Below are 24,037 nucleotides of genomic sequence, written 5' to 3' on the forward strand. Positions count from 1 at the left end.
AAAAAATACACAAAAATTGCATTGCACCGCTTTTCACTCAAATCGGGCTTAGAATATAACACTTACACAAACACACAATGTTTCAAGTAACCCTGAATATATTTCTCAATGATTTGTTGCAGTTCTTTCTGTTTTAGCGTCCAAAATGATCTATGTAAGGTATTCAAATTTTAAGTTTTTAGACTTTTGGACCTCAGTGGAGTTCCTTTAATGGATTGATTTTCATAGCACGAAATATGTTAATTGTCCTGGTATAAAAGTATATATAATATAATAAGGATTACAAGGTATAAAAACACCGAGATTCATAGGTACAAAATACAAATTATTAGGATTTCATGCATATATAGAAGATATTCAAGCTTTTTTCTTTAAATACAGGATATATTTTCATCGAGTGGCATGAAAATAAATATTTCATAAGTGGTGGAAGAAATATTTGAATGAATGAAATATTTGAATTTCTCGTAAAATTTGTGTAATAGCTAGAAGTATTCCGGCAAGACCCCAGTGAAAATGCTGAAAATATTTTCACTGCTGTTAAAAAAAAACATTTTTAGAGGGAAAATACGGAAACTGAACAAAAAAACTTATTGAAAGAAACGTATTGTATTTCATCAATATTTTTCAAACATTTCATTTATAAGTATATAATAAATCATGGGATTTAAAGAAAAAACACTATTGGTGTGTCAAGGTATGAAGTATCTAATTGGGTATGACACATCAGATCGAGAAGTCATGGTATTTATGGAAAATACATTGCACAAATATTGAATAGTGCTTATTCTAAATGAAAATACCTGATATGGTTTTAAAAAAATTCCATGTAGACCTAAATTATTAATTGGTATTTTAAACAGCTAGGTGTTATACACGCAAGTCATAGCAATTAGTACATACATACTTTTTGTTTATAAAAGGGTGAATGCTAGTATTTCTGGACGTCGCCATATGTCCCGTTAATACCGTTCTTCTCGTTCATCATGTCATTGTATATCGTGCCATCTTCATTCCCCTTCTCAACAAACTGCAAATATAGATATATAGGTATCATCACATAACAGTGTAATTCTAGTGTTATCCTAGAGTGGTGCTTGGAGTGGTTGTTGGAGTGGTTCTTAGAGAAGCTGTTAGAGTGGTGCTTAGAGTGGCTCTTAGAGTGGTGCTTAGAGTAGCTGTTAGAGTGGTGCTTAGAGTGGCTATTAGAGAGGCTCTTAGAGTGGTTGTTAGAGTGGTGCTAGGAGTGGTTGTTAGAGTTGTGCTTAGAGTAGCTGTTAGAGTGGTGCACAGAGTGGCTATTAGATAGGCTTTAAGAGTGGTTGTTAGAGTGGTGCTTAGAGTGGCTCTTAGAGTGGTGCTTAGAGTGGCTATTAGAGAGGTTCTTAGAATGGTTGTTAGAGTGGTGCTTAGAGTGGTTGTTAGAGTGGTGCTTAGAGTGGTTGTTAGAGTGTTGCTTAGAGTAGCTGTTAGAGTGGTGCTTAGAGTTGCTATTAAAGAGGCTCTTAGAGTGGTTGTTAGAGTGGTGCTAGGAGTGGTTGTTAGAGTGGTGCTTAGAGTAGCTGTTAGAGTGGTTCTTAGAGTGGCTATTAGAGAGGCTTTAATAGTAGTTGTTAGAGAGGTGCTTAAAGAAGCTGTTAGAGTGGCTATTAGAGAGGCTCTTAGAGTGGTTGTTAGAGTGGTGTTTATGTGGTTGTTAGAGTTGTGCTTAGAATAGCTGTTAGAGTGGTGCTTCAAGTGGCTATTAGAGAGGCTCTTCGAGTGGTTGTTAGAGTGGTGCTAAGATTGGATATAAGAGAGAATCTTAGAGTGGTGCTTGGGGTGGTTGATAGAGTGGTGCTTAGAGTTGCTATTAGAGAGGCTATTAGAGTGGTTGTTAGAGTGGTGCTTAGAGTGGTTGTTAGAGTGGTGCTTAGAGTTGTTGTTAGAGTGGCTATTACAGTGGCTCTGAGAGTGGTTCTAAGAAAGGTTATGCAATGTTCAAGTGAAACAATTAAAATTATACAATGTAGGAAAATGTTCTTGTACTACATGTATATACATTCTATAAATGCACAATTATAGTACAGAAAACAAAATTAACTCGTGGAATTATTTTTCGTATAAAAGGTCTAGGCAATTGATGGTTACCCTCATTAGTCGCTGAAAAGTTTTAACTGTCCTATATTTATCATCAAATTGTCTTCTTTGATTCTGTTTTAAGAGGAAAAATTTGATAATTTGTTATTAATCCTTAATGATAAACGGGTTTTTTTTTTATTAAAAAATCTGTATTAAGAAGAAATATCTGTTGTAAAATCATTATTGATAAACGAGGAATTTCTTTTGATAAAACAATGTATTATTCCTGAATCAATAATTACTTGTTAACAGAGAATAAAGAAATTCATACGTCAAAACAGCGTAAACAAATGTTCAACATATTTCGTTTTTGCAGAACCTTATAAGAATTTATAGTAATATGTTAATTCCAGACAGTAACTAATTTCACCCTGCCAAGTGTTTTTCCATTTCGTTGATATATTATATTTTTACAGCAGGAACGAGTCGGTATGAAAACTTTAATAATAATAATAATAATAATAATAATAATAATAATAATAATAATAATAATAATAATAATGATGATGATGATGATGATGATGATGATGATGATGATGATGATAATGATGATGATAATAATAATAATAATAATAATGATGATGATGATGATGATGATGATGATGATGATGATGATGATGATATTAATAATAATAATAATAATGATGATGATGATGATGATGATGATGATGATGATGATGATGATGATGATGATGATGATGATGATGATGATGATGATGATGATGATGAAAACACAAAAAAGAACGATTTGATATGAATACAACAACAACGATTACGATAGTGATTATAATAATAATAATAATAATAATAATAATAATAATAATAATAATAAATAATAATAATAATATCAATAATGGAAATAATAATACATTTGTAATAATAAAATACAAAAAAAAACGTGCTATGTGTAAAGAAATACCCCGATGTCAGAGAAACCGTTTTTGAGGGATTTCTCGGGCTGAAGCGCTGCGTTGATGTAATATTTCCTTGGCAGTTCACTGACAGTCCTGTCGCTCTTCGAAGAAGCTGTTTCCAAGGTCTTGTCATGGTCGGTTGAACTTCTGTAGGTAAATGTGGTGAGGCTGCAGCGGAATAGGGAGAACACGGATTGTCGGAACCTCCTGTTGAATAAAAATGTCAAAATACCGTCAGTTTTTTTGTTGTTGTTTTTTGTGTGTGTTCGGTTTTAAGTCTTGTCAATATTTTAAATATCACCTGGCGAGGTTTACCCTTAACAGGTGGAGGAAGCCACAGTGCATTACTTCAGGCTCGAAATGGGAGTCTTGATAGAACCACCGACTTTCTGTCGGTTGATTGAATAGCTTCATCGCATGAACGAATCTAAAATCTTTGTCGGGATTAAACACATAATGTTGAGATGCAAGTGAATTAAAGTCAGCAACTTTAACCACCAGTCCGCCGGAGCCAGAAAATACAGTCTAACCGGTTTTTACAGCTCGTAACTCCCTCCTGAAAAATACTTGTACGATATGCGGTACACTTATGTATTTCCCGTATTTTTCAGAAATCATTTTCTAAGAATGCGTTGGTAATATTAGGTATATAAATTACGTAACTTGAGGTTTATAAATTACGTAACTTGATACATTGATACTCCACGTCTACCGTCACTGTCATGCAAAATCTTTCAATGTTATAATTAGAGTAATTTACTTTATATTATTGAAGGAGCGTATATAGACGGGAATCACGTACAGCTAGAACTTTTGACCTGAAATACGGACCCGAACGGCTAACCACTGCCTTATATCATTCTGTGATTTTTTGGAGAAGTATCACTAATCTACGGTGGACAATCGTAATTTTTTATTATGTCCTTACCCGCGATGCACGATGGTACGGTTGTAAAAAACGCAATGTTACGATGGTGAAGACGCAATGTAAACAGCGCGTTTTCACCATCGTAACATCGCGATTAGGCATCGTACCATCGTGGTTTCACCACCGTACCAGCGTGTTCTCATCATCGTGTCATCGTTCCGTCGCTTTTCCTCGTACCATCATGCATCGTGGGTTAGGACGAAATAAAAAATCACGATTGTCCAAACTATTCATATTTTATAATTCCTACTTGTTTGTAAACATGTAGATAGTGAAATTCAGGCTTGAATGTAGATGGGCCAGCATGGTAGCAAACAAGTGAACTTCTGTAGAGAACGTGTCATTTACATCCAGTGCCGTGAGGATAGCGTACGGTGTCCAGCAGATGACGAAGGCCGCAAAGATGATTACCAGCGTACGTGAAGACCGTAGTGCCTCTTGCCACACACGTCGCATCCTATATTACAAAGTTAAAGAGTCATTCCACGATAGCAAAGATAACTTAACAAGATAACAAAAAGACACATGGTCGGAGTATATCCTGTTTAGTGTTTAATAATCCATAACATTAAAAATAACTTTTCCGGTAAATACCGGGAAGTAACTGGCAAATAACATGCTAATTATTCGAGAGTAAGGTGAAAACAAACAGCTTACACGAAAAAAAATGTATTTCACTTTTTTCTGATATATAAATTCGTTATTAAGATTTTTGACAGGCTATATGGCCGTATATAAACGTAAACAACCGTTTATAAACGGCCATATAATGTCAAAATATTTATAACTAATAGAATAACTTTTAAAAAAATGTTGATTAAGATAATATAAAAATAAAAATTTTATCTAGAGAAAATCGTCTTACAAACGCGTGTTATGTTATACAAAGAAAGATAAAGTGAAAGTTCAAAGGGCGTTTTTAATGAGATGACCTATCAATTCATCAATAATTATCATACTTGATATAATAAGCTCAACACATATCTATTGGTTGAATGATCTAGGAAGAATTCTCGGATCTAATTAAAGAATATGGGCTGTTTCACGACAAAACCAACAAAGTGCTGGTCGAAAACGCACTATGTTGGTTTTGTCATGGCGCGGCTCATTTATATTTGATAAGCCGGTTATTTTATCATGAACTTCTTATACCTGAGGGGGTCTTCCAGGTCCAGTGAGAACACGTTTTTCTTTGTCAACCAAATTTTCCGGAATACTAGGATAAAGCAGAGACCCATAAGTAACAGAGGGCCTCCGATCAACCCAGCCGAAACAAACACCGTGTACGAGAAACTTGCAGTCCTGTCCCAAATACACTGAAAATATACGACAAATATCACATTTGTTCCCTAAAGATCTTTCACATGCTCTAACAACCTCATTATTACTGACAATACAAACCAAAGCTTCATTCTAGATAGAGGGCTTAGTGCAAGAGGGTTGTAACCCAAATATCATGAAGATGAAGTTACAAACAAGTTTCACACCAAGCAGTCTTAGTTTACAGTAAGGAAGGCAATCTGTTTGTTGATTAATTAAATAAACCGTTATTGTATGCTGTTTCACAGTAAGAATGCAGAAAAAGTTCATTCAAATCTTGGTATTTCAATATAACTGATAATGTCCCTATAGTCTATCGTTCTTCGCTTTTACCAAGCCTGAAAAAATGAACTCGGACTTAAAATGATAAATATTCATTATGAAAAAAATGCGTTAATATTACTATCTTGTAGGTAAGACGATTTATTGGACGTTGCATTATGTACGTTGCTTCAAAGTTGCGTGAAAAATTTTAATATATACCGTTCTAAGGGACTGAGATAAAAAAAAAAGAGCTTTATTTGGAATGATGAACAATAACTAGAGCTTTTTAGCACGTTGATACCTAAGATAATTAAGTACATTAATACTGAAATAAAATTTCATGTATCTTGCATATAAAGAATAATAAAAAATGGTCAACAAATTACGTCTGAGTATAAAAATAATTATACATATAGATAATGGTGTGGTTCAAATTAGGTCTGTTTCTCGCTTTACACCCCATAACTGGCAAATCCATCAATATTCTATAAAATGACATAGCGTATTTTGTTTTATTGTCTTTTTAATATAGTTCATCCAAATAAACAAATAATAAGCAGTAATTCAGAACTCGATAAAGGTCGAAAATATTACCCAGACGAGAATTGTGTGTGCCTACCTGCTGGTTTTTCTCGTCGAAATAATGGCCTCCCCAGCCAATAAAATTCGGAAACTCAAATAGAAACGCCGAGATCCAGCACATCATACACAAAGCGATACAAACTGGTCGTCGAAATATCTTTTGGTACCACTTGTTTTGGCAGACGAAAACGTATCGATTGACTGACATCAGAGTGAGGCTGAGGAACGCGCAGAAGCAGGCTGTAAGGCACATGCTGGCAACCAGTTCACACAAAATCCAGCGGCTTTGAAACCATTTTTCACCTTTTATAACGCCTTTAAAAAAACGGCAAAAGAAAACAAAAAGATTAAATTAGTAAGAGATTTCGCCTACATGGTGTTGGGTTTACTTCTCATTTTACGTAGATCAGATAAAATACACGTAAATGCCGTATTGTTGTAATTGATATAAAAATGTATAACAAGCAAGATACTAAATAGAAGGTAAAATTATAATGTAACAATAATCTTAGAGAATACCGACCTAGAATGCACATCGGGTCCGCTACGGCCGCCACGCAGAGGTCAGCAAGTGCTAGGTTTATTACAAAATCCCGCCCGACTCTGTTCATTGTCCGGGTTCCGGCTGTTACAATCAGAATAAGGATGTTTCCGACCGTGCCGACGGAGAGAGCAACACCGACCAAACAGCAGTAAATCAGCGCCATTACAAAGTCAACCTCCCATAATGGTCTCACATACGCCTCAACCTTTTCCATTGTAGTTTCATTGCAAATGGTCTGCATGGTTGAAGAAATAGTTGTGTTTAAGCCAGAAAGGACAGACTGAAATTTTACAAATATTATAAAGAAAATTCGTGAGGTAATGCACGCGCAAAAAAGGGAAAAAGTATCATTCCGATGTTATTTTTCAGTGCGCAGATCTTTAAAAGTTATGTATTACTAAACTACGTATATGTTTCTAATACATGGACGAAAAATGACGTAATTTGTCGAATTAATCATAGTAAACCTTTTTGATGGAAAGAAAAGTGTATGTAACTCAAGCTGCTTTGCAATCGGCAATTTCATTTTATTTGTCTGATTCCCTCCATATTCTTCGATAAATATAAAAGTTGATAATTGAACAGCTTCATATAAAAGTGTACATGTACATTAAAATGTGTGTGTTTAAGACAATCTCTGGCATGATTTGTGAAAACAGAAAATCTGATGGCAAAACACCTGTACTGATTCTTTTCTTTTTGAAAAACCAGGCGATTCTAGCATAATTTAAACTAGCTGCATTATAATTATATCACAAAGTTTGCAAAAACGCGAAACTTCAAATTATGCGTAATTATAGCAATGCCTTGACTGCGTGATTTAGGAATTACGAATATTAGCATGTGAATTATTTGTGTAAAATATTGCTATTCAAGGAGACTGATTCACACGTATTCGTGACAAATCATCTTTAATACACAGTGTACCAACCGACCGGTAATCTTTATTCCATGGACCACCGATCTTAAAACCATGGAAAAAAAGCATTTGGAACTCTGAAGATGACATATGTCACGGACCTTAATTGACACAGACCTTAGTTGACAGTCAATTAATGACCGTGCATATGTTTACATATAGAAAGTATCATCATCATCATCACCATCATCATCATCGTAATCGTCACAACCACCACCAACATAATCATCACCATCATCATCATCACCACCATCACCATCATCACAACCAACATCATCATCACTACCACCATCACCATCAGCATCATCATCACCTCAACCATCATCATCATCACCTCAACCATCGTATCATCATTATCATCACCTACATCATCACCATCACCACCACCATCATCAGCATCACCTCAACCATCATCATCACCACCATCACCATCATCACCAACATCATCATCACTACCACCACCACCACCATCATCATCATCATCACCAACATCATCATCACCTCAGCCATCAACATCATCATCATCACCTTAACCATCATATCATCATCATCATCACCACCATCATCATCATCACCACCACCACTACCACAATCATCATCATCATCATCAATGGTCACGATTTTGTTTTAACGTTTTTGTTATCACTTAATTTTAAAGGGCCATTATGCCTCCGAAATACTATCATTCTTATTACTCTAAAAAAAGCTTTTATTTTTTGTATCTTGTTTCAATTGCCAAAAACGTACTCATTTGCAGTAAACGTAAATTATCTTTGCATCTTTAGTTCTACATGTTTGTAATTGGTATAACCACGGATTTATATTATGTCAATTGAAGTCCATGATATAACTATAGTAAAATTATAGTACTTTGTATGGAAGTCTAAGTACTACTTTGTTAACATTTTGCTACTTTTACGAGACATAATTGCGTGTTAAGCGCTAATTTTTCAGTTTTAAAACATCTCTAACATGCACTTAATCAATTATTTAAACATTATAAACAAATGTTAAACATTTCTAAATAATTAAAAAAAAATGGATTTCTGGGGCATGTTCCTTTAATAATATTATATAACCAAACGGATATTTATCTACAAAAAATATATACTTTTATTGGAATTTCATATATACATGTCTATTACCTAGAATTATTCCTAGGATCTAGACCAGGAAGTGGTCTTAATTATGGCGATATAACACTAATCCTTTTCCTATATGCAGACGATATGGTGCTATTATCGGATAACATCGAGGATCTTCAACTGAGTTTAAATGACTTAAACACATATTGTAATCGATGGGGTTTGAAAGTAAACACGGAAAAATCCAAAGTGATGGTATTTCGAAAGAGTGGTAGATTACATAATGATGAGAAATGGACATACGATGAAATTACATTAGAAACAGTCGAGAACTTTAACTATCTAGGTGTCGTATTTGGTTCAAATGGTGGATTCAATCTTAATTCCCAAATGTTAGTGGGTAAAGCGCTTAAAGCAATGAATACATTATTAGTTAATACGAAAGAGTTCGAGTTTTCCCCAAAAACTATGTGTAGTTTATTCGATTCGTTTGTAACCTCGATTTTAAATTATTCAGCTGAGGTGTGGGGTTTTACCAAATGTAAAGAGATGGAGCGTATACACTTGAAGTTCTGCAAACGAGTATTAAATGTTAAGATATCCACAAGTAATGCTGGTGTATATGGTGAATTAGGACGATTCCCGCTGTATATCAATCGCTACATTAAAGTGCTTAAATTTTGGTTTAAAGTGTTAAAAACTAGTAATTGTGTTTTAAAAACGGTGTATTCAATTATGCTGGAAAACGTACAAAAGAATAAAACTAATTGGTTGTCAAATGTAAAATCAATGTTATATACGTTTGGTTATGGGTATGTTTGGGAAAACCCTTTAAATTGTAATGAAGTCACATTTATTATACAATTTAAACAGCGTTTGTTAGACTGTTTCACTCAAGAATGGAAAAGTAGCTTAGAGAACAACAGAGTGTTAACTGTATATAAGCATATTAAACATGACTTCAAATATGAGAGTTACCTGAGTTCTGTTAAAAACAAATTATTTAGACAACTTATTACAAAATTTAGATTATCTGCTCACAAATTACGCATCGAAACAGGAAGGTATGGACAAAACAGAATTGAAAGAACTGAAAGACGTTGTGAAATATGTAATTCTTCTGATATTGAAGATGAGTTCCATTTTGTTATTATGTGTCCCAAGTATAAATGGATTAGGAAACGTTACATAGACAATTATTATTATGAACGACCTAGCATGTTTAAATTTCTTGAATTAATGTCAGTCACAAACATAGATGTTTTAAACAAATTAGCATGTTATCTTAATTGTGCTTTAAAAATCAGATCCAACGAACTGATATAATTTGATGTTTGTATAACCTTCACTAGTGACATTTGTTAAAAAAAAACAACGACATTAAATACGTTATATTCAGAAATTGCCAGAGTTACTGTGGCGATTTGTACTCACGAATTGCATAAGTTTCTGTTACACATTAAATGTTATTCAGAAAATTTATTTATCTCTCTCTGTACTCATGCTGTAATTGATTGACTTTTGTATTATATGTATTGTATTTATATAGACGAGGAGCGTAGAGCCCAAGTCTACAATAAAGATTTTGTTCTGTTCTGTTCTATTATCGGGGTTGTTTTGATCGATTGTGTGTATTGTGAACAACTGTCGGAAATTGATCGATAATTAACTGAAAATTCCAATATGATAAATGTATAATGTCGAAAATTGTTTGTCAATCAAAGAAGTGATTTAGGGAAGGGCTTCAGATTACCTTCGTTTACTGTAATTGTGACATAATCCTATTGTATAAGTATGTGCATTACTTTATAGCATTGTCCAAGCTTAAATCATGTTTACTGTATTTGTGTTGATAATGTAACATTATATAATACAATTTTAATAAACTTAACCAAGTGATTACCATTGTTGATTTCACTGTTGAAAATGTGCCTTTACAATTCCGTTTGTTTTATTTATGGCTTACATTGCTTTATTTTGTCTTCGTAAATTATATAATCATAAAAATATATTAAATTTGATGTATTAATCTTTTAATTTTCATCTTAATGAATCTGCGCACAAAATATTCATAAAAATCTTCTTTTTACCATAACTTACTTAGTCTTAAATTTTTAGTCTAGAAAAAAAAATGAGCCGCGCCATGACAAAACAAACATAGTGCCTTTGCGACCACCATGGATCCAGACCAGCCTGCGCATCAGCGCAGTCTGATCATGATCCATGCTGTTCCTATCAGTTTCTCTGCTTGTAATATGGTTTGTAAGCGAACAGCATGGATCCTGATCAATCTGCGCGGATGCACAGGCTGGTCTGGATCAATGGTGGTCGCAAACACACTATGTTGGTTTTGTCATGGTACGGCTCAAATGCTATATGTGTCAAAAAATTTGTCTCAAGAAGCCGGTGTTGGTCGGCACGTCAGATATTTTGTCTGGAACTAGATGTTTTAAACAGTATTTTTAAATTATTAAATGACACTGAAAGGCAACGAGGCTATGTTTGAGATGATGTTATTTATCATATCAAATATTTTTATATATATATTCACGAACTCGATAAATCGGACAAAATCGCCAAACTTTCTCCCGTCTCTAATATTTATTGAAAGGCACAATATGCATCAGAACTAAATATGTTTTCTTTTTATATGGAATTAAGGAAAGAACATTTGCTAAATATTATTGCTCTTAGCTTACTTTAAATAAATTCATATTTTCAATGAAAAGCATGGAATTGTTAAGATCATCAAAGTATACTGGTATCTACTTCGCAAATGTATTACGAACGAATAATTGATTGTTTTTCATATACTTATATTGTATATACCGGTATAAAGCATTCTATTATTTACAAAAATATATTGATATACAATGTATTTGTGGTTCTTTACAATATAAAAATGTTATTGTTAATTTATTTTGTATTCAGTAACTACATACATTTCTCATATACAATTTGTAACAGTCATTTTGTCTCGTGGCGACGAACATTATAAATTGTTTATGCCTTTGAAGTAAAATCTTGAATTTTTATAGTAAGGAAAACAGATGTTGTTAGAATTATGAATTTTGGGACATTTGAGATGATTTTCATCTAAAGAAATAGCACCAAATCTGAAATATTTTTTTTATAAGTAAGGTAGCAATCTGTAAACAAGGCGTCATTTTGATTTCCCGTGAGATTTGTTATAAACAGTATTAAGGTATCATGTTTATTGCGTAACGAAATTACAGTTGGCAAAAAGTTGAAAAAAAAATCTATACATGTATCTCTCATTCATAATTATTTACTGACAGAAATAGACTACTATAAATATATACAACGGGGAATGTGTATGTAATGCCTTACGAATTAAGACCTTTCTCCAAGCTTCACCTGAAAATGTTTTATTGTTCATACACATGATTGTATTGCTTAAATGAAGCCTAATGGTTAACATTCGCATAAGGAGAATATTATCTTTGAAAAAGAGATGGAAGAAAAAGCGACTACTTTTATTGCGGTTTTTGAGATCGTAGTAAAACAATTTATTTTGTATGTCAAGAAAAAAAATCAGGACACACTTAGAGTGTTCGTGCTTGAGAATAAAATAGACGAATGACCTCCATGAACTTTTTAACAAGGTAATTTTGCACTTTATATTTAATGGAGTTCGCTCTACCAAGCCGCAAGTGGGCTTTAAAACGATTTCTGTATTCGTTTCCTCAAAAGAGAATGTTTTAGCTGTTAGGGTAATAAAGATATTTTAAATAAAAACCGCGATTCTACTGTGTTATTCAGGAGAATGAATCTTTGACATCTGTAAACAGCGTATACTTTCATGATTGTCACGCGAGTTCGAATTTACTATTTTATTGACACCAATGTTAAACGCAACGTCATTTCATTGCAGATTTTTTTTATAGATATAAAGGAGGAAAACACGTCTTTCATTTTGTAAATAAATGCAATATTAAGTATTTGGAAAGACCACTTAAATTTTAACAAAGTAGTCGTTAAAGAAAGGTGGTCTTTATGTTGAAAGTAAATAGAAAACATTGATGTACAAATGTGTTTTAGCTAGAACACGTTTTTAGACCTTTTTATAGAAATGTATTGATTTGATTCAAGATTGTATAATATCTATCGTTGTTTTTCTCAGAATATAGAAAAAACTGCATTTTGAAAGTTGTATAATAATTCCCCATTATCACCAACAACAATATTGTTTTCGCGACATATGCTATTATCATTAAAATATATAAGGCCCTGTGTAAAAAATTATAAATGCCGGCAAACGGAGAATGATTGTATGTATAATAATATATTTAAAAATAAAAACAAAACAACAAAAATATCAATAAAAAAAAACAACAGAAAAAATCCCAAAACCCAAAACATTCGTTTCTTTTGTAAACATAAACGATAGAAAAGGAAAATGTAGGTAACAGAAATTTTTTTACGTTACATCGTTCAACAATTAGATTTAATTAATAATCATAAACATATTTTGTTAAAGTTATGGGATAATATTATTTTGTGGTAGATCGTAATTCAGCTAGATATAAAACATCGGACCATGCAAATCAAACTTGCATTTTGTAAAACTTAAGTAGCACTTATTAACCCATTTGATTAATTAAATTGAGGAAGGTTAACTTTTTAGCTGTATCTGTTTCGTTTTAAGCAAATTATTCTTTCCCAAGAATAGTTTAGCAATGTCGGTATTACAGGTACTATAGATAATATTTATATTTCATCACAAAATGACTAGATTTTTAGAAAATGACAAGTAGTGTCTTGTGATTCATTTGTCTTTTATATTTTTCATATAGAATAAATGTGCGCATGGCATTGTTGAAATATATAAGTGTACTTTACATAGATGAGATATTATATATTAATAAAATTTATGCATTTAAGAATAACAAAAAAAACAACAAAAAAAACAAAAAAAGCAAATAAAAACATCTGAATGTTTGCAGATGCAATAGATAAAAAAATGACACCTTTCTAAAATTATTTTTTTTATCTTTTAGGCATTTTTAGAACGAATAGTATTTTGTTATTACATAAGAATTTGCCGATGGCGGAAAAAAAGTTTTTGGTGTTTTTACCTCGCTCAGGCAGCCGATTACTTCTTCAACGAATTCCAGGCTTTTCGATCCAAGCATAGTCATCTTGAAAATCGTGAAGTCAACAAATCCAAATACTTAAAAAATCTACAAACACGTTTTATCAAAACTAAAACAATGAATAGTTAAACCAATTTCCGTTATATTTCAAATAAATGTGTTATCGGATTGAAAAATTCAATTTGGCATGTGCGCAGTAATCTTCGTCACGCGAGTTAGTAGCCAATAGAAAAGCCGAATTTTCGGAATTCGTTTTATCACATCATCGCCATTTATCGCATTATTAGAGACTTAACTTCGTCATTTCTTGATCATTATTAACTACTTAAACGTACAGTTCTGTTCTGAAAATAACATAAAGTATATGTTTGTTTGCTGAACGTACCAAAATTTGTTAAGAATGGTACTGGTTTTGTTGACAACGGTAATTTTCTGTTATAAACACATTGATAAAAACCGTTGCAGAATATAAAAAAAACAAATATAACAAAAGTAACTGTGAAGAAAATATACGATTTCAGACTAGCTTATTTTAGAATCGTTTCTGTCAAGTTTGAAATTTGCATTAAACTTTAAAAAAATGAAGAAAAACAACTAAACTGTAATCAAGCCCAATTTACATATAAAATTTAATCTTATTACATGTACCACAATTCTATCATCTCAGTAAAATAGTCAAAATGGAATCCTCCGAAGACGGGAAAAATTAAAAATGCTGGCTTGTTTGAACCTGTTCATGGTCAGAAAAGGTATATGTTAATACCCCACCCCAGCACCGGCTTAAGAAGAGCTCAACAGTTACACATGAAAATGTCTTTAATTACATTTAAGATTTAGAAATTGATTTATTCCAAAGGCCTTCATCCGTTTATAATCAAAATTTTATATATGTATGTAAAAAAAGACCGCTGTAAGTCACACAATTTTGTTATTTTATCAACTCCAAGTTTCTAATTAAAGGCAAAGTCCAAAATTAAAGCGCATAATTAATTAACGAGATCAAATCATTCTGGTATTTAACAACTAATCAGCAAATTAATAGCCGATCTTCGGTGCTGTATCATTAGCTATCACCGGCAGATTATGTTTTGTTTCCACGTTCTAAGCACCACTAACGTATCAATACGTCAATTTCAGTCAGAGTTATAGGCCGGATAAATTTAATTATATTTCATTATCCATACCAATCAAATTAAATCAGAAAAAAAAAGGATGAATTGAGCGCCCGTAATGTTTTTATGAGTATGACTTCAGAAGCGATGAAAATAATCACCTCTAATAAATTTCCCAAGAAAAAAGCAAAGCTGTGCGGAGCATTAGACCATAAAGCTGCATTTTCAAAGCAGTTTGGCACACTTCCAATTATGTTTAATTTCATTGTAATATTTATTTACAAAAATGCAGTATACTAAATCTTGAATTGAACGCATATCACGTTCTTTTTGAAAGAGTTAATGCTTCTTAATAATTGATGGCTTATTCTTAATTACATCCACATCATCGGCTTTACTTGTTTTTGAACATTTCAGACATTTCTCTTTGGTTTGAATTAGCGGGGGTATTTTATTATAAGCTCGGTTTGTTCTAAGGGTACACCTTTTAGTTAAGATATCTTCAAATTTTACATATATAAATCTATCGCCAAGTTCCCTTCTATCAAGATCCATGGAAAGGAACCGTATACTTGTAAAACATTTATTTCTTCATCCAATAAACTTCTGGAATGAAGGCAACTTCAACATTACTGGACAAGAACTAAACACTGGAAATATCTCAGCATCAAAGTCATACATTTTTTGCCAGATCGAGCACGTGAGTGTAATAATGGAGATAAATTTCATAAACCTCTGGTTGAAACACCCACCGTAATCATTAAAGCAATGATGGAGATTTTTTTTCAAATTATCAGTCATCAGGGTAGGTCAATTTGACCAAAGCTTCACATCTTTTTAAAGAAAAATCATAGTAGAGAGCTAATGCAAAGTCTCCATGCCTTCCTATTTCCGCAAAAAATATTTTCAAACCTATACCAAAGTTCTACATGGAGTGGAATTATGAAAAGGCTCTATTAAAGGCCCATTGCTGCCAAAATTTATTTCATTTGTACCTTGGTATCAGAGGTGATAATTTAAAGGGAAATAAGAACAACTTTCGACGTAAAATACGAAATATTTGCAACTCACACGTGAACTTCATGTCAGGCAAGATAAAAAAGTAAACAAATGCTATCCGAGGAATAGCGCGCTCCACGAAAGCAACGTAAAGAATTGGCCAATGGGGAGGGGGTACTTCTGAAAAACTTGCTGAATATACATGTATACGATGTTTCTTTTTTTTTGATGTTTCTTTTTTTTGAGAAAATAACAAAAATATAGAAGGGCCATAAGTAATATCCACCATTTAGAAATGCGTCCCATTTAATAGTGAACAATTATTCCAAGTTTAAAGTGAATATTGTTACAAAAAGTTCAGCTAAAGTAAAAAAGGCATATATTTGCAAACTATTTTATGAGTATCTGCCCCTGTGATATTGTATCACATGCCAATAATAATGAACAAGCATAACAAGTTTAAAGTGAATATCTTGTTGTTTATGAGAAATGGACATTAACCTATTACATATTTCAGGTGACAGTGACCTCTGGCCTATTGACCTAAAAAATGGTATGACAGGCAGGACTCATCAAGGTGCATCCACATGTAAGGATTAAGCGTTATACCTTTGTTAGTATTGAAATAATGAACATAAATGAAAACTTAATCAAAATGGTTAGCAAAGGCGTGACTATGCCACCACCATTTTTCTTTGAAAAGTGGACAAATATTCTTTTTCAAAGACTAATTTGTTTAAATGTATTTATCCTGTAAATAACAAGATGCATGTAAGACACGTCACAGAGTAAATAATTCTATGATATTTTAATCAAATGAAAACAAACAAACTCTGATTATCTCTGTATAAATTTATTTATGTTATTATATTAAATATACTACCTAGAAATGTTACACAAAATTGATGTTCTGAAAATCACAACCTATTGTTATAATTACTACAAGTATTGATACCAACTGTATTCTCTGCTAGTTACTGCCAACAAAATTATGACTTTGGCAAGAGTTTCCCATGTTTGACCTTGAAAAATGACCTTGAGTAATGACCTTGACAAGAGTTCACATCCAAAGTGTTTGACCTTAGCCTTGAGTTATTACCTTGGCAAAAGAAACATGCAAAATCGGTTTTACATTGACTTTCAGTTATGATCTTGGCAAAATATTTTATGTCCAACATATATGACCTTGACCTCAAGTTATGACCTTTGTACAAAAGTTTATCCAAACAATGTATGACCTTGACCAAAAGTTAGAACAGCATAAGAGATTACTCAGTGAATTTGATCTTGATCTTGGAACTAAAGTCTTGCATGTTTTAATGTAAATCTCATAGATTTTTTCAAGTTACCTTACATTCCTTTATTGGCTAGATCAACTTAATTAAAATAGATGTGTATGCATAAACAACTTACCGTCAAGGTCACTTCCAGCTAAAAAAATAACAAAATTGAGGAGATGGGAAACATATTCATAAATAGGGGCTTTAAATATATATATCTGTCCTTCAAGTATTACATCATTTCTATCTTTAGATAAATATCTAAACAATCAATGTAACCCAAGTTGGAAAATTTCAATATCTCATGCCTTTTAAATAATTTCACAAAAATGCACACAATTTCTACAGTTTCAGTACTTTTTACATCAGATAAACATTGTAAACCACCTGGGCCATACAAATATGTGCATCTGACAATGTTACTTTAAGTGTTTTGATTACTGAAATCCCTGAGACTACAAATGGGATGGTCAAAATTCAAAGCAAGGCAAGTCCATTTTATAAAATTAGGAAGGTCAGGGTAAATCTCAAAGTACCGTAATGTATCTAAAAATGCTTTAAAAATTTCCTACATATTTGTAGAAACAACAACAGCAATTAAATATTATTAATATGTGTGCAAATATGAGTTCTTAAATGAATATCATTCTAGTTTCAATATAATATAATTTAATATCATTAGCATATATATATATAATTATATAATTCTGTGTAAAGTTGCAGAACAAAAAAGTTAAATAACAGTTATTTAATATATCAATATCAATAGATGGACATGCCAAAATACTACAAAACGGACTTAAAGGCACAGTATTTCTCAGAAATGCTATCATTTTTATTCTACAAAAACTTAAAATTTTTGGTATCTTGTTACAGTTTCCAAAAAATACTCATTTGCCAAATACATGACCTATCTTTGCTTCTTTTGTTTCATTGGCCATTGGTATAATTATAGTGAATAAGTATTTTGTGTGGAAGTCAAAACACTAATTTGTTTACATTTTTCTACCTTTACTACACATTACTGCATATTCAGTGCTACTTTCTTCAGCTGTTAAATATGTCACATACTTTAAATCCATATTCAAACATTATTAAACACATGTTTGATATTTCTAAAGAATGTAATAAATATGGATTTCTGAGGCATAATGTGCCTTAAAATGCCAGTCAATATTGAGTATAAAAGGTAGAGTAAGGATCAAGAATAAGATCAAATTCAATATTAATACTCCAGATAAAAATTAGGATCATATTCAAAAACCAGTCATTAGGATCAATAATCAATGATCTGTCTTCTTAAATTTAGTTTTTTTTAAAAATAAATCCAAGTTATAATTGAACTTCAGTCAAAATTTCGCTTGTTCACTGTTGTTAAAATTGATATGACAACTTTCCAAGTTTACATGAAAGGAAAATATTATAGCGTATAAAGCTATATATATAAATAATGACTTGAATTTAGAAAAAAGAATACTTCCAAAATGCTTATATGAATGAAATATGTCAGTATATTTTCTTTAAAAGTGAAGTCAATCAGAAAATCCCTGCTAAGCAGTGAAAATCCCTGCTAAGCAGTGAAAATCCCTGCTAAGCAGTGAAAATCCCTGCTAAGCAGTGAAAATCCAACTTAAAATAGCAGCATAATATTTTGTTCAAGGTCAATATATTCTGTTATAATAAGGACAATCTATTCTAAAACTCTTTTGAGCATTATGGAAGTTGTAAAATTTTACTGTTAATAAATTCTATAAAAATATTTCATTAGATATAGCTTTATACCCTTTAAATCACAAATAGACATATATTTCTTAGATTTATACAGAATTGATTTTAGTTTGATAGTGTAGAAAGCTATAAGCTCATAGACACACTCTCAAATCTGTTCCTGGAACCAACTAGTACTGATCAATAAATGTAAAGTTTCTTGCACAAAGAAACAACGGCTTGGCCGTTGAATTATAGGGTGCATTCAAGAAATTTTAATCAATCATCAAATTATAAGGACATCAAACAATAATAATTAACCTATTTTCTAGTGAAAATCTGTAATAAGAACTATTAACTTATTTTTTTAGTAAAAACTCTGTAAAGGATAAAAACAAATGTCGACAACATGACAATGAAAAAGAGCCACATAATACTGGGAAAAAAACAGAATACCAAGGACGTCCATAGTTTTATACAGGATTCATTATTAATTATGAAAATATCAACTAACAAAAACCATATAGCAATAGGTTTTTTCATTTTATATAAAAACATTAAAATTTTATACATGAAAATATGTTAACATGTGTATGCTTACTGTATGATTAACAACAATGTGAGAAAAACCATCTGATTTGATACAAAAGAGTTACAAAATTACAGACAAATTTTCTGAATTACGGATTTCATAGTAAACATCTATTGATATATATTGATAAATTGAAAATACTTTTGAAAATGTGAATGTATTTCAAAAGTATTACAACCTCCAATAAAAGTTGTACAAAAATAAATCTATTTATAAAAAAAAAAAATAGATCTATTAATATAAAGATTTTTTATGCATATATCGACACTGGTGGCAAAGGCTCATCAGCAGAACAAGGGGTAAGGCAGTTTTTGTAACATGTTAGTTTTTCCTGAATAAATAACAACATTTTAAATTTTCAACACAATTATAAAAAGTCATTAAAAAGTCAATCTAGACAAAATTTATCAATGCTTGCAAAAACTAAGTCTAATAAAAGTCAAAATGCAATATAGTAACAACAAATTTTGTTCAAATTTCATTTCACATATAAACTGTATAAACAACATAATAGTAACTTTTTACAAAGCCACCATTTTAGAAAACCATGTTTTATTTAATCTTTTAAAGACTTAAACATTAACATCAAGGCACACAAACATCTGGTAATAACAAAACACGCGTTAATTGCACTCAACACGTTATGGCGTTGTTATTTGTTTTTTCTTATCATTTAAAGACTTAACATCACAATCATTTGCAATTATACCAAGTTATGTCACACAGTCACTATTACAAGAGCCATCAGTAATCACATGTGTCGCCTCATGATGGCCAATTTCATGTTGGGACAAATTTTGTGACAGACGGACAGTGCACAACTAGACTTGGTACTGATCATTCCTGTAAAGTTTGGATAAAATTGCACCAGTAGTTTATGAAGAGTAGTCCGGACAAGCTTTTGCGTATCTGGCAACACACAGTAAAAAACACCTTTTTATCAAAGGGCCATAACTCGGCCAAAAATCATTCAACCGGAAAACCCGTGCAATATGCGCAAGGACTTGAGCTACAGATCAATCCTGTAAAGTTTCATTGAAATTGCATTAGTGGTATAAGAAAAGTAGTCCAGACAAACTTTAAAAATAAAAATTATTAAAGGGCCATAACTCTGACAAAAATCATTGAACCGGAAAATGCTGACAATATGCACAACTAGACTTGGTACTGATCATTCCAGTTTGGATGAAATTGCACCAGTAGTTTATGAGGAGTAGTCCGGACAAGTTTTGTGACGGACGGACGGACGGACAAACAGACGGACAGACAGACAAACAGACAGACGACGGAGAAGTGATCCCTATATGTCGCCACTACTCCGTAGAGGCGACACAAAAATGGCTTTTTATTATTTTCTGTAAGACAAGTTATTCTTCATCTCTGCCCCATTCTTTATTACGCAGCTCCACACGCCTTATCTTTCCACTAACTGTTTTTGGCAATGTATCCACAAACTCAATCTGTAATGGCAATAAATATCAATGAAATTATGATAAACTGAAAAAATAAAACAATCCTAAACATTAAAGGGACTCAACTAAGACCTTTTTACATGACAGATCTGGAAATATTTTTTCAAGAATCATTACTATTTGATGTAGGTCTATACCAAAAACTTGTGTGCTAATTTTCAGATCAATTACTTACTCTGTTTTTCAAGAAAAATCAAATCTGTTATGCAAAATGACATAAAAATTAAAAGCATTTGAACACTTTTAACTCAAAATAGGCCAAAAATCACATTTTTTTAAATTTTATTGTAAGGGGCCAAGTTGACCTATGTACAATTTTTAAATTATATGCTTTAAGGCTTTTGGAACTCATTGGCATTCCTTAAACTTTCCGTCTGTTAAAGAAGTTAATATGGATTAAAATCATTATACATTTCAACTTACAAAACTCCTTTAAACCTTACATAACTAAATTTGCAAAATGAACTTGACCTGTTTTGAATATGGACCTGTTCATTGTTGTGATAAGGGATTTGTCTGTCAAAATGTTAAAACTTATCAACTTACAGTAATAAGATTTGTCAAACAGTAGACTTATTGAAATTTTTTTCAAAAACTAGAAGTGCATGCGTAAAAATTGCCAAGTCAATTGCAGGCAGCCAGATTTTTTGTTTGATTGACATGAATTAAATAACGAAATATTATATATTTCCCAAATTCAAGTTTCATACTTTGTTTCTTTTAGTTTTACTGCGCACCAACACAATTTACATCATATGGTGCCGAAACAGGAAAGGTGATTTTGGCTACTCTTGGGTGTTTCAAACTTAAAGCAAAAACAGAGGTCAAAACCACCACACCTGCTGGAGCTAATAGATGCATAGACCCCATTTAGTCACCTCTTACAACCATGCAGGGATAAACAGTGGCTGCAATTCTGTTGCCTCAACCCTTTAAGGCAACCTCTCAGCCATATGAGGATTAAGTTTCATGAAACTAAAAAAATCAAAAATATACCCTCAAAATAAAATACAACAAAAAGTCTTACTTTTCTTGGATATTTGTATGGAGCAGTGACTTTTTTCACATGTTCTTGCAACTCTTTAGCAAGCTGTTCTTTGTCAGCCATCTTGAATGGTTCAGTTAGAGTGACAAAAGCTTTAACAACCTGTAACATTTAGATAAAATGAATTATGATTACAGTTCTTTATTGGAGGTATTTTCCTGTTTTCCTTTTTTTTCCAACCCAATTTTAACACCTGGTTTTGGTCATATTTTGGCAGTCCATCTACCAGTACAGTTGGGAGGTAGGTCTGTCTCTCAACCAAGATAATGAAGTTTGAGGTCTCCTCTCATTAAAACTTTGTAATTCAAGGAAATAGAAATGAGCTGCATCATGCCAAAACCAACATAATGGGTTTGCGACCAGCATGGATCCAGACCAGCCTGCCCGTCCGCGCAGTCTGATCAGGATCCATGCTGTTTGCTTACAAACTCTATTACAAATAGAGAAACTGATAGCGAACAGCATGGATCCTGATCAGACTGCGCAGAGGCAGATTGGTCTGGATCCATGCTGGTCACAAACGCATTACGTTGGTTTTGTCATGACGCGGCTCAAATAAGTTTTTGTATATGAGAAGCATACAATGACATACAATGACATATATGTATATTGTCATCTTTGTGTAGAGAAAATGATACAGTTAGCTCTTTCCTGTTTAAAGAAACTATTTTAATTTTGGGCTCACTTCAGAAGGAAGTCAAATGGCGGCTTAAAATAAATTCCTTACCCAAATTTTAGAATTTCTTATATTTATTTATCAAGATTTTACACCGATCTTAACACATTTTTTTTATCATATCTCGGGATAACTAACCAGTAATTACCAAAATAAATTCCTTACCCAAATTTTAGAATTTCTTATATTTATTTATCAAGATTTTACACCGATCTTAACACATTTTTTTTATCATATCTCGGGATAACTAACCAGTAATTACCAATTTCTTTACTGATGTGACCAATTAATAATCCCACATGATTTCTGAGTCAGCTGTGAGTGACAAATGAGCATTATATTAGAATTAATGTCCAAAATCAACTGCTGAACAGAAATTTCACCTCATCTGAGGATCAAACAAAGACCCCTAGATTACAAATCTGGTTCACTTTCTATTCAGATAGGAAGTGGAAAAATATTTTCTATTAAAACAGAACCAACCTCTCCTCTATTATAATCAGGACTGCTGACAACAGCTGATTCCAGTACAGCTGGATGTTCTAATAATGCACTTTCTACTTCAAATGGTCCTATTCTGTACCTATGTGATAAATCAAAGAATATGATTATGCATAATATTCCATAATGCTCTTTGTATTAAAAATTTTTGTTGTTGGGTTTAACGTCGCATTAGCACAGTAAAGGGGAATTTCCAGCTTTCTAGTGAGGAAAGACCTTGGGTGCCCTTCTATGTGGTATTTCAGGCACAAATGGGCACCAGGGTGGAACCTTGGGTTTTGTAAGGTAGCTGAAAAGCTTTCTCACATGAAAGAATCCAAAGTCGCTGCCGGAAAATTTTAACCTACAGTGGTCAAGTGCAAGTGGTTTGAAGTCAACGACCTTAACCACTCGATCACGGACACCCTTACAATTTACTAAAACTATACCATCATTCTGTTCTCCTCAAACTCTAACCCTTTTCTGCTGGAAACTAAAGTCATAAGCCCTTGTTACCAATATAATCCAGACATAACTTCAATGTCTGATGATCTTGCTCTAATTGGTTGGTAGCTCAATTTTTGTATTTTGATACTGAAACCCTTAAATTTTCTAAAGAACTGCTCCAAATCCAACAAGAACCGGTTTAACCGGGTGATGCTCCCCGAGAAGGTTCTGGACACAGGAAAGTATAAAAAAAATGAACAAAGGGCAAAAACTCCAAAATTAGGCAAAGCGGAGTTATGTTTTTTGCACTGCACTTCTATTCAATGAGATCTATCTATCTATAAAGTTTTCCTGATGATATCAGAGTTATGTCCCGGGTAAAAGTCAAAGTGTAAAAATGAACAAAGGGCAATAACTCCAAAATTAGACCAGG

At 32.4% G+C, this 24,037-nt stretch overlaps 1 protein-coding gene and 1 long non-coding RNA gene across 2 annotated transcripts; both read right to left on the bottom strand.

Moving 5' to 3' along the window:
- Positions 1 to 904: 904 nt before the first annotated feature.
- On the bottom strand, positions 905 to 14,118 carry LOC132740687 (melatonin receptor type 1B-A-like). Its single transcript, XM_060728639.1, has 7 exons — positions 13,777 to 14,118; positions 6,653 to 6,953; positions 6,167 to 6,444; positions 5,116 to 5,279; positions 4,214 to 4,420; positions 3,041 to 3,242; positions 905 to 1,030 (listed from the first exon to the last, which is right to left on the bottom strand). Exons 1-7 carry the CDS (start codon positions 13,837 to 13,839, stop codon positions 932 to 934), a joined length of 1,314 nt encoding a protein of 437 aa, XP_060584622.1. The 5' UTR covers positions 13,840 to 14,118; the 3' UTR covers positions 905 to 931.
- Positions 14,119 to 16,742: 2,624 nt separating this feature from the next.
- LOC132740695 (uncharacterized) lies at positions 16,743 to 23,268 on the bottom strand. The gene is made up of 3 exons (XR_009627190.1): positions 23,161 to 23,268; positions 21,984 to 22,103; positions 16,743 to 20,944 (listed from the first exon to the last, which is right to left on the bottom strand). It is a non-coding gene; the product is annotated as an uncharacterized LOC132740695 (long non-coding RNA).
- Positions 23,269 to 24,037: the final 769 nt, after the last annotated feature.

This window comes from Ruditapes philippinarum, unplaced genomic scaffold (assembly GCF_026571515.1).
Source record: "Ruditapes philippinarum isolate M1 unplaced genomic scaffold, ASM2657151v2 ctg418_1_1_1_1, whole genome shotgun sequence".
In the NCBI taxonomy this organism is placed as follows: Eukaryota; Metazoa; Mollusca; class Bivalvia; order Venerida; family Veneridae; genus Ruditapes; species Ruditapes philippinarum.